The sequence below is a fragment of the Mus musculus genome, chromosome 16 (assembly GCF_000001635.26).
Source record: "Mus musculus strain C57BL/6J chromosome 16, GRCm38.p6 C57BL/6J".
Lineage (NCBI taxonomy): Eukaryota > Metazoa > Chordata > Mammalia > Rodentia > Muridae > Mus > Mus musculus.
The window spans coordinates 44,357,577-44,370,668 of NC_000082.6; the positions used below are offsets into that span (position 1 = coordinate 44,357,577).

Below are 13,092 nucleotides of genomic sequence, written 5' to 3' on the forward strand. Positions count from 1 at the left end.
CTCAATACTTTTTCTCTTAGATCATTTTGAAAACTTAGACTATGAAAGTGTTAGCTATGAATGTACACACATACTGAACCATAAAGGAATAGGAAGTGGTGAACTAGTGTAAGTGGTCTTGCATAGCAGCAGGCAATGTCTTTGTTACTGAAAGCATTTCTTTACAGTTTTCGTTCTGTATAGGTGCGCCGTCATGAGATGCACAAGTCAAAGAATAGAGCATTGGTGCACTGGGAACTTCAAGAAAAAGCTTTGAAGAGAAAATGGAAGAAGCAGAAACCAGAAACTTCAAGTCTTGAAAAAAGAAAGTTATCTATCATGAAGGAGGTATTGTGAAAATCCACTGTCTTTAGAGGTTTTTTCTCTTGGATTGGTTTCAGTGGAAAGACTCTAGTTCTTACACGACCTTGCACAGTGAGCTGTTTGGTAGACTCTTCAGAGAGCAGCAGGATGGGTGGGGTCAAGTGCAGAGAGCAGCAGGATGGGTGGGGCCTAGTGCAGAGAGCAGCAGGATGGGTGGGGTCTAGTGCAGAGAGCAGCAGGATGGGTGGAGCCTAGTGCAGAGAGCAGCAGGATGGGTGGGGTCTACTTTGCTGCTTTAAATGTACTTTCCACAACTCATCAACTCTGTAGGCTTAGATTATATAACTCCTTGGCCTGGGTTTGTTTGTTTGTTTTTGTTTGTTTGTTTGTTTGTTTTTCCTCTCTTTTCTCTTTCAACCTTTTAAAAAGTAGCATACAAAGTAGCAGGTTCCTCCTGCCACTGTCCTCATACTAAGTTGTGGATGGTTGGTCTCTTCCCCCTTTCCCATTCCTACCGTTCCCCTGTCCCACTGAATCCGCTATCTCCAGCATTTCGAGTTTCCTTTCATATCATATGTTCTTCCCACTCCTTTTGCCAGTTTCATGGCCCCATAAGAAAATGTTTTGACTTCTATACATACTTACTCCCACCTAGATACACATAATTAATTAAGTAGAAGCCAGGATTCACACATGAGCAAGCATATCCAGTTCTCATCTATCTGGGTTGCCTAACTTAATGTCATATTTTTCAGTTCTATCCATTTTCCTACAGATTTGTAACATCATTTTCCTTACATTAGCTTAGCTTTATATCCTTAAATTTTTGGCTGTGTTGTTATGAGAGTTTAATTGCATAATACTTAAATTGTTTTCTTAATTTCATTATATGACGTTTTGTGTTCATGTATGTCTGTGTACCATGTTGCTTGCATAGGCCAGAAGAAGGTGTCAAATCCCTGAGAACTTCAGTTGCAGCCAATTGCGAGTTGCCATGTGGTGCTGACAATTGAAGCTGAGTCCTCTAGAAGAGCAGCTAGTACTCTTAGCCACTGAGCCATCTTTCCAGTCCTGCTTTTAAAGAGATTACCACAGTCTTGGGCAAAATAATTAGTACTATGTATCTGTAAACTTCTGTAATTATGTCTCAGTTCAACAGCATAGTAGAATTACCTGGAAAAAATGAAATAAAATCAGATAATTTTGTATGCGTGTTTACCTAGGTCTTAAGCCATTTTTCTCTGGCTTAACCTTTTGCCTGCCTGGGTGTTTGAAGAAGCAATCAGATATGTAGGGTGAACAGTGTGTCAAGCAAGAAGGAGCTACAATAGAGCAGCCTTTTTTATTTGGACTGCAGTCCTAATAAAGGAATGTGTCGTGCATGTGGCCCCTTACCCAGGGTTAGCGTACAGTGCTTGCCATCTGCGTGGCCTTTCACGGTGGCTTTAAGCCATAGGCTGCCTTTTGAGAAGTTCCTTAGAGTTCTTAGAAAAATCTGCATCGAGGAAAACTGTGTCTCCCAAATAAATGTTTATAAGACATGAGGAAGGAACAGTGGATCAGAGAATACGACTTCTCATGTTATAATCGTGAGCCAGTCATGCACACATGTTAATTCTCATTGAACAGTCTAAAACCACAGATCTGACCTCGAGACCCTCTTTGGGAGGTTTTCTTTTTCTAGTTTTAATCTTCTTTTCCTTTTAATTTTTGAAGATTTAGTTTCATTTGTTTTCTTTTTTGTATAAGGGTGTTTGCCTGCATCTCTGTCTGTCTGTCTGTCTGCCTGTCTGTCTGTCTGTGTGTCTGTGTGTCTGGTGCCAGTGGAGGTCAGAAGAGGCTGTCAGATTTCTTAAAACTAAGTCACAGAGAATTCTGAGTTACTAGATGGGTGCTGGGACTCCAGCCTCGGCAAGAGCCATGAGCATTCTTTTTTTTTTTTTTAAATTATTTATTTAATGTATATGAGTACACTGTAGAAGTATACTTCTTCAGACACACCAGAAGAGGGTATCTGATCCCATTACAGAGTGTTTTGAGCCACCATGTGGTTGCTGGGAATTGAACTCAGGATCTTTGGAAGAGCAGTCAATGCTCTTAACCACTGAGCCATCTCTCCAGCCTTCATTTTATTTTATTTTATTTCTTGTTGCCATAAGCATTCTTAGCCTGTGATAACCACTGAGCCATCTCTGCAGCTCCCGTAGCTTTTCATACAAGTACTAAATGTAGGTGAAGTAAGGGGACAAGAAGAGTAATGAGGGGACAGGTGCAGGGTCTCATCTGTGGTGTGGTGATTCTCAGTCCTGACTGCACATGAGACTTCATCATGGCCAAGATGCTCCTGAGGAGGGTGGGGAACCACTGTACCTCAACTCTAAGATTCAGAGTTAGTGAAGCTAGGTGGGGAGGTTTCCCCAGTTCCCGTGTGTTTTTGTGTTCTGCAGGGTGTTAGAACTGTAGCTTTTGGTGAGATTTAGATGTTTTCTTTTACTGTCTTACTTAGTACAGTGATCTTTGGCCTCATGAACAATCTACTCCGAGGAATGTGACGGAGACTCAGTAGGAGAAGGCAAAGTGGTGGCTTTACTTGAGGTCTGACTGTAATTAATACCCAGTGTCAACAGATTAGTAAGATTATTCCTCTACTTTCTGCCTTTGTCAGTTTCTACTGTAGCCATAGCCATGTTGATTTATTATATATTTATTATATATATCCATTATAAGTTACGCTTCCTAAGCTCTTAATTATATGGACTTGGAAGATATTTCACCAAAGGTAGAAATTTGGTTCATAAGACAGTATAATATGTATTTTAATAACCCTCGAAGCATCATACAGGTTTTCAGTGTATCCACACACTAGGACATCCCTGTAGGGTGGAGGTGGTGATTAGATTCTATTGATATGCCAGTGTATCTTGAAAGTCAGTAGTTAGAAATAAATTTACCTTTTTAATGTCTAGGTTTGGATGTAGATTTGCCATAATTTATTATTGTTCTATTTGTGGACACTTAGCTTCTGGGAATAAAAGAACTCAATATAGTAACTTAAACAAAACACAGATTTAGTTCTCTCATGGAGAGCTCAGAGGTAGCTGGTAGAGGGTCCCGCAGTTCTTCAGCATCCTGAACACAGGGTGGCTGCTACAGTGTCCTTCAGTTGTTTGCAGGGCAACAGCAAGTGGAAGTAGAGAGTGTCTGCTACTCCTTTTATGCCAGCCATTGGCACTGTGTGCTGTTCTCCAGGACACTATTGCTTGGAGGCTCCTGTATTCAAAGATGGGTTGGAACTTGAGCTGCTTCCTTGATTAAAATGCAGGAGTCGGCTCAGGCATTGTGGCCCATGCCTTTAGTCCCAGCACTCATCACCAGGAGGCAGAGGCAGGTCGGTCTCTGTGAGTTTGAGGCCAGCCTGGTCTACAAAGCAAGTTCCAGGACATCCAGGGCTGTTACAGAAAAAAAACCTGTGTCAAAAACTCACCACAACCACCACCACCACCGCCACCAGGAACTTAGGAGTTGCTATTAAAGGGCAGTATTAGGGATAAGTAGTAGTGTGTGCCACTCAGATTGCATCTTATCTTGGCATGATAAATAATCCAGCAGATAGTCTTCATTGTGTTTTTGGGTACAGGCTTGTTTGTTGGGTTAATTATTAACAGAAGCACTAAGTCAAGGGCTGGTGCTTTAGCTCAGTGTTAGAGCACTTACCTAGGGTGTTTCAGGGTTTACTCTCAAGTACTGGGGGAAGGAAGAAAAGAAAACTAAGGATCAAAGAGCATGCGCATATTTTGTTTCAGTCACTAAATTTTTCTGTGCTTGTGTTGTCTGTATTTAATGGATATGATAGGACGGTAGGCATATCCCTGATACAAAGGCATGGTTGTTACCATGTTAGAAAAATAACACAGCTTATTTTCTATTGATAATTTGAAGAATTTACTACTTTTTGTTTTTAAGGCATTACCCTGTTAGGGTTTCATTGATGTGAAGAGACACCATGACCAAGGCAACTCTTAAAAGGGACAACATTCAATTGGGTCTGGCTTGCAGGTTAGGTTCAGAGGTTCAGTCCATTATCAAGGTGGGGCAGGGCAGCATCTATCTAGGCAAGCATGGTGTTGGAGGAGTTGAGAATTCTACATCATCATCTGAAGGCTGCTAGAAGACTGTCTCCCACGTGGTTAGGAGATGGGTCTCATTGCTCACTCCCCACAATGACACACTTCCTCCAACAAGATCGCACCTACTCCATCAAGACCACACCTCCTACTAGTGCCACTCCCTGGGCAAAGCATAGACAAACCACCACACACCCTCTGTCAAAGTAAAGTCATGGAGCTGACAGAGCAGTTAAGTGGAAAAACAATCTTATTAACAACTACATGCCCGGTGTCAACTATAATCAGGTCTCAAGTAAAACCCATGCTGTGCGCCATTGACGTCGCAGGAAACTAACTAAAGTGGTTAGAGTTTATTTACTATTTCTAGTGTGGGCCCTAAGCCCAGTATTCTGTACGGTGTGTGCTCTTGGCCTTTGCAGTTCTAAAGTTACTCTATGGAAGGTACAAATGGCAATCTCATTAACTGACCTAGCCGGCCGGCCCACTTGGCCATGGCAGAAAGGATAGCAGAAGAATGCTACTCACTTATATTTCTGTATTGTAAAATAGTAATTGCCATGTGATGTGATTTTCTCTATTACAGAGAAATTCCACTCAGCGTGTTTGATATTAGATGCTTTATTGATTTGAGTCAGGGTTAGAAAAGGAGCTGCCTTGATTTTAAGATTCCTTTCAGCTCAAGAATGCCATCTGGTGGCAGTAGGCAGAGTTGACTCATCTGTAGCATATGGCTTTGGGTTTTGTTGTTGTTGTTGTTGTTGTTGTTTGTATTTATTTATTTATTTAGGTATTTATTTCATTTACATTTCTAATGCTACCCCAAAAGTCCCCTACCCTCTCCCTCACCCACTCCCCCACCCACCCACTCCCACTTCTTGGCCCTGACATTCCCCTGTACTGAGGCAGATAAAGTTTGCACGACCAATGGGCCTCTCTTTCCACTGATGGCCGACTAGGCCATCTTCTGATACATATGCAGCTAGAGACATGAGCTCTGGTGGGGTACTGGGTAGTTCATATTGTTCCACCTATAGGGTTGAAGATCCCTTTAGCTCCTTGGTTACTTTCTCTAGCTCCTCCATTGGGGGCCCTGTGGTCCATCCACTAGCTGACTGTGAGCATCCACTTCTGTGTTTGCTAGGCCCCGGCATAGTCTCACAAGAGAGAGCTATATCTGGGTCCTTTCAGCAAAATCTTGCTAGTGTATGCAATGGTGTCAGCATTTGGATGCTGATTATGGGGTGGATCCCTGGATATGGCAGTCTCTACATGGTCCATCCTTTCGTCTCAGCTCCAAACTGTGTCTCTGTAACTCCTTCCATGGGTGTTTTGTTCCCAATTATAAGAAGGGGCAAAATGTCCACACTTTGGTCTTCATTCTTCTTGAGCATGTGTTTAGCAAATTGTATCTTATATCTTGGGTATTCTAAGTTTCTGGGCTAATATCCACTTATCAGTGAGTACATATTGTGTGAGTTCTTTTGTGATTGGGTTACCTCAAGATCCATCCATTTGCCTAGGAATTTCATAAATTCATTCTTTTTCATAGCTGAGTAGTACTCCATTGTGTAGATGTACCACATTTTCTATATCCATTCCTCTGTTGAGGGGCATCTGGGTTCCTTCCAGCTTCTGGCTATTATAAACAAGGCTGCTATGAACATAGTGGAGCATGTGTCCTTCTTACTGATTGGAACATCTTCTGGATATATGCCCAGGAGAGGTATTGCGGGATCCTCAGGTAGTACTATGTCCAATTTTCTGAGGAACCGCCAGACTGATTTCCAGAGTGGTTGTACAAGCTTGCAATCCCACCAACAATGGAGGAGTGTTCCTCTTTCTCCACATCCTCGCCAGCATCTGCTGTCACCTGAATTTTGATCTTAGCCATTCTGACTGGTGTGAGGTGGAATCTCAGGGTTGTTTTGATTTGCATTTCCCTGATGATTAAGGATGTTGAACATTTTTTCAGGTGCTTCTCAGCCATTTGGTATTCCTCAGGTGAGAATTGTTTAGCTCTGAGCCCCATTTTTTTTAATGTAGTTATTTGATTTTCTGGAGTCCACCTTCTTGAGTTCTTTATATATATTGGATATTAGTCCCCTATCTGATTTAGGATAGGTAAAGATCCTTTCCCAAACTGTTGGTGGCCTTTTTGTCTTATTGAGGGTGTCTTTTGCCTTACAGAAGCTTTGCAGTTTCATGAGGTCCCATTTGTCAATTTTTGATCTTACAGCACAAGCCATTGATGTTCTATTCAGGAATTTTCCCCCTGTACCCATATCTTCGAGGGTTTTCCCTACTTTCTTCTCTATAAGTTTCAGTGTCTCTGGTTTTATGTGGAGTTCCTTAATCCACTTAGATTTGACCTTAGTACAAGGAGATAGGAATGGATCAATTCGCATTCTTCTACATGATAACCGCCAGTTGTGCCAGCACCATTTGTTGAAAATGCCGTCTTTTTTCCCCTGGATGGTTTTAGCTCCCTTGTCAAAGATCAAGTGACCATAGGTGTGTGGGTTCATTTCTGGGTCTTCAATTCTATTCCATTGGTCTACTTTTCTGTCACTATACCAGTACCATGCAGTTTTTATCACAATTGCTCTGTAGTGCATCTCAAAATATTTTTAAACCATTTAAAGAGATTTAGTAATTCTCTTTAGTGTCTATTGTGGATATATATATATATATATATATATATATATATATATACACAATATATGTATATGTATATATACACACACAATATATGTATATATATATTAGAAAATTTATATATATTATATATATAATATATATATTAGAAATTTTAAATAGAACAATAATCAAGCCTTGTCCATATCTTTTTGTTTTTTTGTACATTAAAGTCCTTCAATAGAAAGTACATAGTCAGAGGCACGACTGTAATGGTGTTTAGTTTAACGATCTCTCCATAATAAAAAACCAACTTGTTTATAAATACCTAAGCATGGCTTTGTTTAATCCTAAAAGCTATACTGTGTTTTTCTAAGTCATAGGTCTGTTAGTGGATTATCAGAATACTTCAGTGGTGGAAACACCTTGAGTTTATGGCTCAAAGATTCTTATCTTTGGTATGTGTTTTTCAACTGTATACTTTATTTAATGGGTTATAAAATCAAGTTAGTGGAGTACAACTATCACTTAAAACTAGAATGGAATAAAACTTAAATATAGTTATTCTCATGAGGCAAGGCTATATGAATTACAGTCTTACTTTTAAAAAGTATGTATTTGTATGTGTGTATATATCTGATCATGTGTGTGTATTTTTGTGTGTACATCTGTGTGTACCAGATCACAATGTAATATGTATTTTTTCAAGCTACTAATATCTGTAGTAGTCTCACCTACTGTTATCTAAGTATATTGTCATTGGAGGGTTTTAGGATGGTCATGGCCCATGGTTAAGAGGAAATTTAGCAACCACAATCAATAAGGATTGAAAATTAAACTTTCAAAATGTCATGTTTGGTGCCTTCCCTTATTCTTTTTTCTTAGTAATTTGATAAGTAAGCGTATTTTTCTCTAATCAGTATTTTTCTTCACACATGTGTAGATTCTCTCTGATCAATACCTGACACAGGATGTGCTGGAAAAGTCCGATCATCTGATGGCTGCAGCCAAAGGTCTGTTTGCTGATGTTCCTCGTAAGCGCACAGGTAAGCGTTCAGTCCACACACAGCTTGCATATCTCCCGGAAACACAGCTCAGGAGAGATTAGAGGAATTCACTCTGTTATCAGGAGTCATGCTCCTGCTGCATAGTCTAGATGGCTAGTATATGAAGAGCCAAGAATCATAATTCACTTGCTGTTTATAGGAGTATTACAAGTTTCTCAATTAAGGGAACTATCTACTAACATACAGTGTAAAGTACAGCATTTTGTAACCGCAAAACATGGCTCAATTTTCAGCTTATTAAGTTACCATATAATTAAAATATGTGCATTTACTTGTAGTTTGAGTAAGCCTAGCTTAAAATCTAAAGCAACTTCAGTTTCTTGCCAAAAGAAACTTTGCTTTTCTTTAGTTACATAGGATTATCCCTGCCCTCCACCCTCACAATCCATGTAGCCGAGACTGGCTTTGATCTCCTGATCGTCCTTCCTCTTAACTCCTTAGTGCTGGCATTAAAGGCGTATATCATCATTCTCGGCTCCAGCATTATTAATCATAATGGAATATAACTTGTTTAATCTTTTAGAAACATATGATTTATTTTTAGTGGGACGTTTGAATCCCACATCTCCCATTTACTAGCGTAACTGGGCTAATTACTTAATTTTTCCAAGTTTCAGTTTGCTGGCCTGTAAAATAATAAAATCTATCTCATGGAGTTTGTGAAGGTAAAAGTGAGTTTAGATGTGGCTGGTACATATCCATGTAAGTGGAGCTGCTGTTTGGAATTTCTCTGAGGTGAAGGGAGCCTGTGGCAGTATAGAAATAGTGAAGCCTCTTCAAGCAGACGAAATAAAATCGTGATGACTTGTGTTTGTTCCTCTGCAGGGTTTCCAAATGTAACAAGGGCTCCAGATTCCTCACAGAGCCACACTGGAATAAATCAAGACCCTGTCACCCAGTCTATCCTTAATGAATCAATCATAGAGCCTCAGGTAGTCCATTGCACTCACAACCAAGTGCCCATGCTGAAATGAAGTTCAGCTTGATACAGGCATCTCGGAAAACATTGTAAAAGCTTAAATGTCAGCCATTGTCCTGTCAGCTATAAAGAGACAGTAGAAAAAGAAACTAACAAAGATTGGGAAAGATGAGCTAGAGAAAACATAGAACATCCAAGAAGATAAGATATGAAGTTGAAGGATGAGTGTAAACTTCAGTATTTGGTGTGTGTGTGTGTGTGTGTGCGCGCGCGCGCGCACAATTGGAAGTCATAGGACAACCTCAGGAATACTGTCCCCTCCTTTGAGACAGGGTCTCTCATTGGTCTGGAGTTCACCCACTAAGCCTAGCTTGACTGGCAAGGAGCCTCCACAGTGCAGAAGTGAAAAGCATGCACCCCCATTTTATTGTGTGTTATTGTGCGTGTGATTTGGGTACTGGATTGAATTCCTTGTGCATGTGCCATCCTTCTCTAAGCTGTTAGGAAGGGAACAAGGGATGTGTAAGGTGTAATGAGGGAAAGACCAACTTGTCTGTGGAAGAGTAAGCAAGCTGAACTCGACCTTGTAGAAAGTATCTTGAGTGGAGTGGCAGGACACAAGCCAAATTGCAGAATTGGAGATGAATCTTTAAAGAGATTGGTGGAGCCCATAGCTTTAGAAAGGCTGAGACAGAAGTAGTTGTGAATTTGGGGCCAGCATTAGATACATAATATATTGGGTTAGCATGGGCTAAACAAAAAAACATAAGACAAACAGGAGATAATGTATCAAGGTGGGGTAAGAAGAAACAGGCTCTCTTACACTCAAATACTGATAGCTGAAGCAGGCAAGCAGCTGAAGATAATTAGGATAGTAGAAGACTGAGAGAGTTTGGTAGTTTGCACACATGAGGGTGTCAACATTAGGAGGAGAAATGCCTGTTATGACTAGTGCCCTATTATGGGTGAGTATATAATCACTTGTGCTGTTTTACTGTTGAGGTAGGCTCTTAATGAAGTCGACGATGCAGGGGAGCAGAGCACTGCTCACAGCCAGTCAGAAGACAGCGAGAATGAATTGCCTAACTCCCTCAGCCAGCATTCTAACAGGAGTACAGAGAGGTACGTGTGTCCCACGAGTACACAGGCTCGGCCAGTGTTCCCAGAGTATTCAAAGTGTGTGCTTATTGCATTATTCCTTAAAAATAAACCAGCAAAAAAAGAACCAGCTGGGTGTATAGTTTTATCTAAATGTTTAAAATTGTTCTATAATGTTTTAAAAGTTGTAGTAGGAGTGTAAAAAGGTTTTTATTTCTCCTGTACTTCTTTCTGTAAGTAAAGCAGCTATATAAATATATATCTCACTTCCTCTTGTTTCACACATTAAAAATGGCAATGCTGTATTTGAATTTGTCACCAGTTATGACCTAGAGTCAGCTCACAGCCTTCTGTAAGGTTTTAGGGGTCACTTGCTTTGTTTTTACAGCACAGTGAAGTAGCTGGGCTGTAAACTGAGTGCTAGCTGACTGGCCACTCTCCTGGATACATGACCATTTACATTATTGCTAGTTCTTTGTAGTAACAAAAACACTATAGTAAATATCTTCATATTTTTATAGTATTTGAAGTCCATATTTAAGAAAAATTATTAGAAGTGGAACTTGAGGTTTAAAGCATAAGCACTGTACAATTTTGCTTTAAATTGCTGAATTCTATTTTATGAAGAACTTTGAAGTTCATGCCCAGGGTACAGAGCACTTCCCACATTATTTTATAGGAAGGCGCCGTTGCGTTTGAGGTCTAATCTCTTACAGTTACAGTTTGTTTTTGGTACACAGGATGAGATACGCACCTATGCCCTTAAACTATTAGGAAAGACTTCCCTTTTGTCCCATTGTCACAGCCTCCATCTGAGTGTGGACTTGCTCTTCTAGTGATGCTGGCCTCTTTTCTCCAGTCTCCTGGAGTGCAACAGAGTTTTGCTTAGAGAGGACTTGTAGGCTTTATAGATACCTATGGCTTTTCTTTCTTTGTTCTGTTTGTTTGTTTTGAGACAAGGTTTCTCTATGTAGCCCTGGCTGTTCTAGAACTTGCTATGTAGACCAGGTTGGCCTTGAATGGCCTACCTCTGCCTCCCAAGTGCTGTGATTAAAGGTGTGTGCCACCATACCCACCATATAGCGTTTCTTAAAATTTTAGGGTGTTCCTAATAATTTTAATCTATTTTTATATGAAAATTAGTATCAATTTGTTTAACTTCATAAAACAAAACTTACTGGTATTTTCTGTTATGATGCAATGTTTCCCCTTTGTTAAAAAGTGTGCTTTTTGTTTTTGAGGAGTGCTTTGACATTTTTCTTACATAGTGTGTGCTCCTTGCTCAGTTTATTCTTAAATATTGTTTGTTTCTCGTTTAATTTCTTTGTCTTCCACTATGTCTTTTATATCTCTGTGTCCTTAGGCTCCTCTTTTGACTCCTGCCCCATTTCTGGTGCAAAACCTTTTCTTCAATATGAGCAAACTGTCTGCTGTACAGACACTGGCTCTCCTGAAGGGAAGAGAAACTACAAGGGCAGAACCATAGATAAATAATTACTTTAGAGAGAGAAAGAAGGGTGAGACTATATATACAAAGGCAAACACTATTGTGTTAGGGACCATGGGACCATAGAAACTGGAAGGCAGATGGACTGTTTTCTTTCCTAAGATGATGGGCCTTTTGGCTTCTTACCCGTCTGTATTAGCATCATTCTTTTGCTATGATAAAAGACTCAGACAAAAGCAGCCTAAGGAAGAGTGAGTTTATTTTGGCTTCAAGTTGCAGAGGGGATGCCATCCACTGTGACAGGGAAGGCATGGCCCAGGAGCAGGAGCAGGAGCAGGAGCAGGAGGCCAGCCTGTCACATTGTATTGGCAGTCTGGAAGCACAACATAGGAGGAGGAAGCGGGGCAGGGCGACTAAAAGCCTTAATCTGTCCCCAGTGACAGACTTACTCTTGCAAAGTCACCTTTCATAAAGGTTCCACAATCTTTCCAAACAGCTCCAATAGCTGGGGACTAAAATGTGAATATATACACCTATGGGAGACATTTATCATTCAATCTCCACATTGTCTTGTCAGATAAAGTTGGTAACATTGTTTTTTTTTTTTTTTTAATTGTGAATTTCTAAAAACTTGTAAAGCAAACACATGAACAGTTGGACAGTTTAAATGATAGCACCTATTAATTCTAATTGTCCCATAATTTATAGGTTTCTTCACCAACTAAAGGAAGAGAATTCCGAGTTAATCAATCAACTGTGGACTGATATTCAGCAGAAAATCGCTACCCAGTCACAAAGAACTCCTCCAGGATCTCCGTCCTCGGAGCTTTCAGCCGAGGATCAGAAAGGCTAGTTCCTCCTTTGCTGTATTTCTAGTAGCAGACTTGCTTAGGTTTGCTTGTTTGTCTGTTTTGTTGTTGTTGTTTGTTTTGAACACAATAGTTTTCAAACTTAACTTTTGGAGTCTCTATATGGTGATTAAAATCCTGATGACTCTATTAGTGGAACTGTTTTTAGAGAAAGCTTATTCTCTTGAAATGCTTTCTGCTGTGTTCTTCCTTTCCAGCTGCTCTGAATGCAACGGATGCTGTCAAGAGAATCCAGGCTGGGCCTCAGCCTGAGGAGGCTGCTGAGCCTGTAGACTTCAGCTCCAGCTACCTGGGACAGGTGCTAAACACAAGGAAGCAAAAGCCGCTGCTAGCTAAAGGTGCACGCCTCCCACTTTACCCAGATGAGTTGTTACACATGTCCTTTCAGCTGGGCCAACTGGCTGTATTTAAGTATGAGTCTCATGAGGGGAAGCAAGAAACCCCTCTGTCCCACACAGTGTGTCACAGAATGTTATGTTAGCTATGGATAATGTAAACGTGTTTCAAATTTTGTAGGTTTGTGTTATAAAGATCGTGGTAACTTCTTTTTAAAAACTGTGAACAATCAAACCTTTTTTTGGTAAATTTGTACTTGTGATCTTCCTGGTTTTGACGTAGAATGACTTTT

General features: G+C 40.3%; 1 protein-coding gene across 5 annotated transcripts in view; it reads left to right on the plus strand.

The window, feature by feature from the left end:
• Nucleotides 1-13,092, plus strand: part of Spice1 (spindle and centriole associated protein 1) — a 41,094-nt gene that overhangs the window by 10,178 nt on the left and 17,824 nt on the right. For 4 of the 5 annotated variants that reach the window (XR_001781808.1, XR_384543.4, NM_144550.4 and 1 more), the window contains exons 4-9: nt 184-327; nt 8,008-8,110; nt 8,957-9,063; nt 10,057-10,172; nt 12,304-12,443; nt 12,662-12,802. Coding sequence is in view for 3 of the 5 variants with exons in the window: in NM_144550.4 (NP_653133.3) it covers nt 184-327; nt 8,008-8,110; nt 8,957-9,063; nt 10,057-10,172; nt 12,304-12,443; nt 12,662-12,802 (751 nt within the window). In the remaining 2 variants the exon portion in view is untranslated. Of the gene's footprint in view, nt 1-167; nt 328-8,007; nt 8,111-8,956; nt 9,064-10,056; nt 10,173-12,303; nt 12,444-12,661; nt 12,803-13,092 lie in introns of all 5 variants that reach the window. The other variant, XM_030249036.1, reaches the window with a different exon arrangement.